Below are 1213 nucleotides of genomic sequence, written 5' to 3' on the forward strand. Positions count from 1 at the left end.
AAAAAAAAAAAAAAAAAAAACCCAGGTGTGGTGGCTCATGCCTGTAATCCCAGCACTTTGGTTGGCCAGGGCAGGAAGATCACTTGAACGTAGGAGTTTGAGACCAGCATGGGCAATAAGGGAGACCCCCATCTCTACAAGAAATAAAAAATAAACTATCCAGGCATGGTGGCATGTTCCTGTAGTCCCAGCTACTTGGGAGGCTGAGGCGAGAGGATCACTTGAGCCCGGGAAGTCAAGGTTGCAGTGACCCGTGATTGTGCTGCTACACTCCAGCCTGGGCCTCACAGCAAGACCCTGTCTCAAAACAACAACAAAACCCTCCAAAAACCATTACAGATAATTTGGTAAACTCCCTGACTCAAAATGTACTTCAGTGAAATAAATTTTGTGTTGAGGCTAAAGGATGAGTAAGAGAGAAAACCACTAGAAATCAGATGTTTATAAAACAAATTTAAAATGCAATTTCCACCCCTCCCCTAACAGATCTCTTTGGTAATACAAGAGTTACACGTGACATAGAAAGACAGCTTCCTCAGTAAAAAATGTCTCGTAATACTTGCATTTCAATTTGGGAGGAAAAACAACAACCCAGATGGTAATATATATCAGGTTTGGTTTCTTGATTAGCTAACAAATTCAGAGATCTCAATGAGAACTGATGTTATTCACACATTGTTTTGCTCTTCTAAGGTACTGTAAAAGGTTGGTATCTGTTACCTGTCCTGTATTTCTCAGTGTTTCCACAGCTTGCTTATGGGTGGCTCCTTCTAGACTAACTCCATTGACAGCTAGGACACGATCACCTAAAAATTAGGCAGTTATTTTGAAAGAAACAAATCATAAATATAAATCCTACATGTTCTTTTAAATATTAATGGTTTTACTTCATATTAATTTGTTGGAGGAGAGACTCAGGGAAATTCTGGAAGAAATTGTGTTACAGAGTTTCTTTATTATTTTATTTAATTTACTCCTCAATTTTATGGCTATTAAGTATATTTTAAAACAGTATCTTCACAAAAATAAATTTAAATCAAGAGAGAAGATAAGTTGGACTATAAATATATAGAGATTGGAGGAAAGTTCCTAGTTAATTCTTATTAGAAGTGTGGATATCAGGCTGGGCGCAGTGGCTCATGCCTGTACAGACAGTGCTCGACTTACGACCATGATTGGTTCCGACGGACTGGTCGTAAAATGATTTGGTCGT

At 38.3% G+C, this 1213-nt stretch overlaps 1 protein-coding gene across 8 annotated transcripts in view; it reads right to left on the reverse strand.

Annotated features, from left to right (window-relative positions):
* Positions 1–1213, reverse strand: part of PTPN13 (protein tyrosine phosphatase non-receptor type 13) — a 210411-nt gene that overhangs the window by 45666 nt on the left and 163532 nt on the right. For all 8 annotated transcript variants that reach the window (XM_017545145.2, XM_017545146.2, XM_017545144.2 and 5 more), the window contains one exon: positions 721–806. In XM_017545145.2, the coding sequence (XP_017400634.1) occupies positions 721–806 (86 nt within the window). The remainder of the gene's footprint in view (positions 1–720; positions 807–1213) is intronic.

This window comes from Cebus imitator, unplaced genomic scaffold, assembly GCF_001604975.1.
Source record: "Cebus imitator isolate Cc_AM_T3 unplaced genomic scaffold, Cebus_imitator-1.0 Scaffold177, whole genome shotgun sequence".
Classification (NCBI taxonomy): domain Eukaryota; kingdom Metazoa; phylum Chordata; class Mammalia; order Primates; family Cebidae; genus Cebus; species Cebus imitator.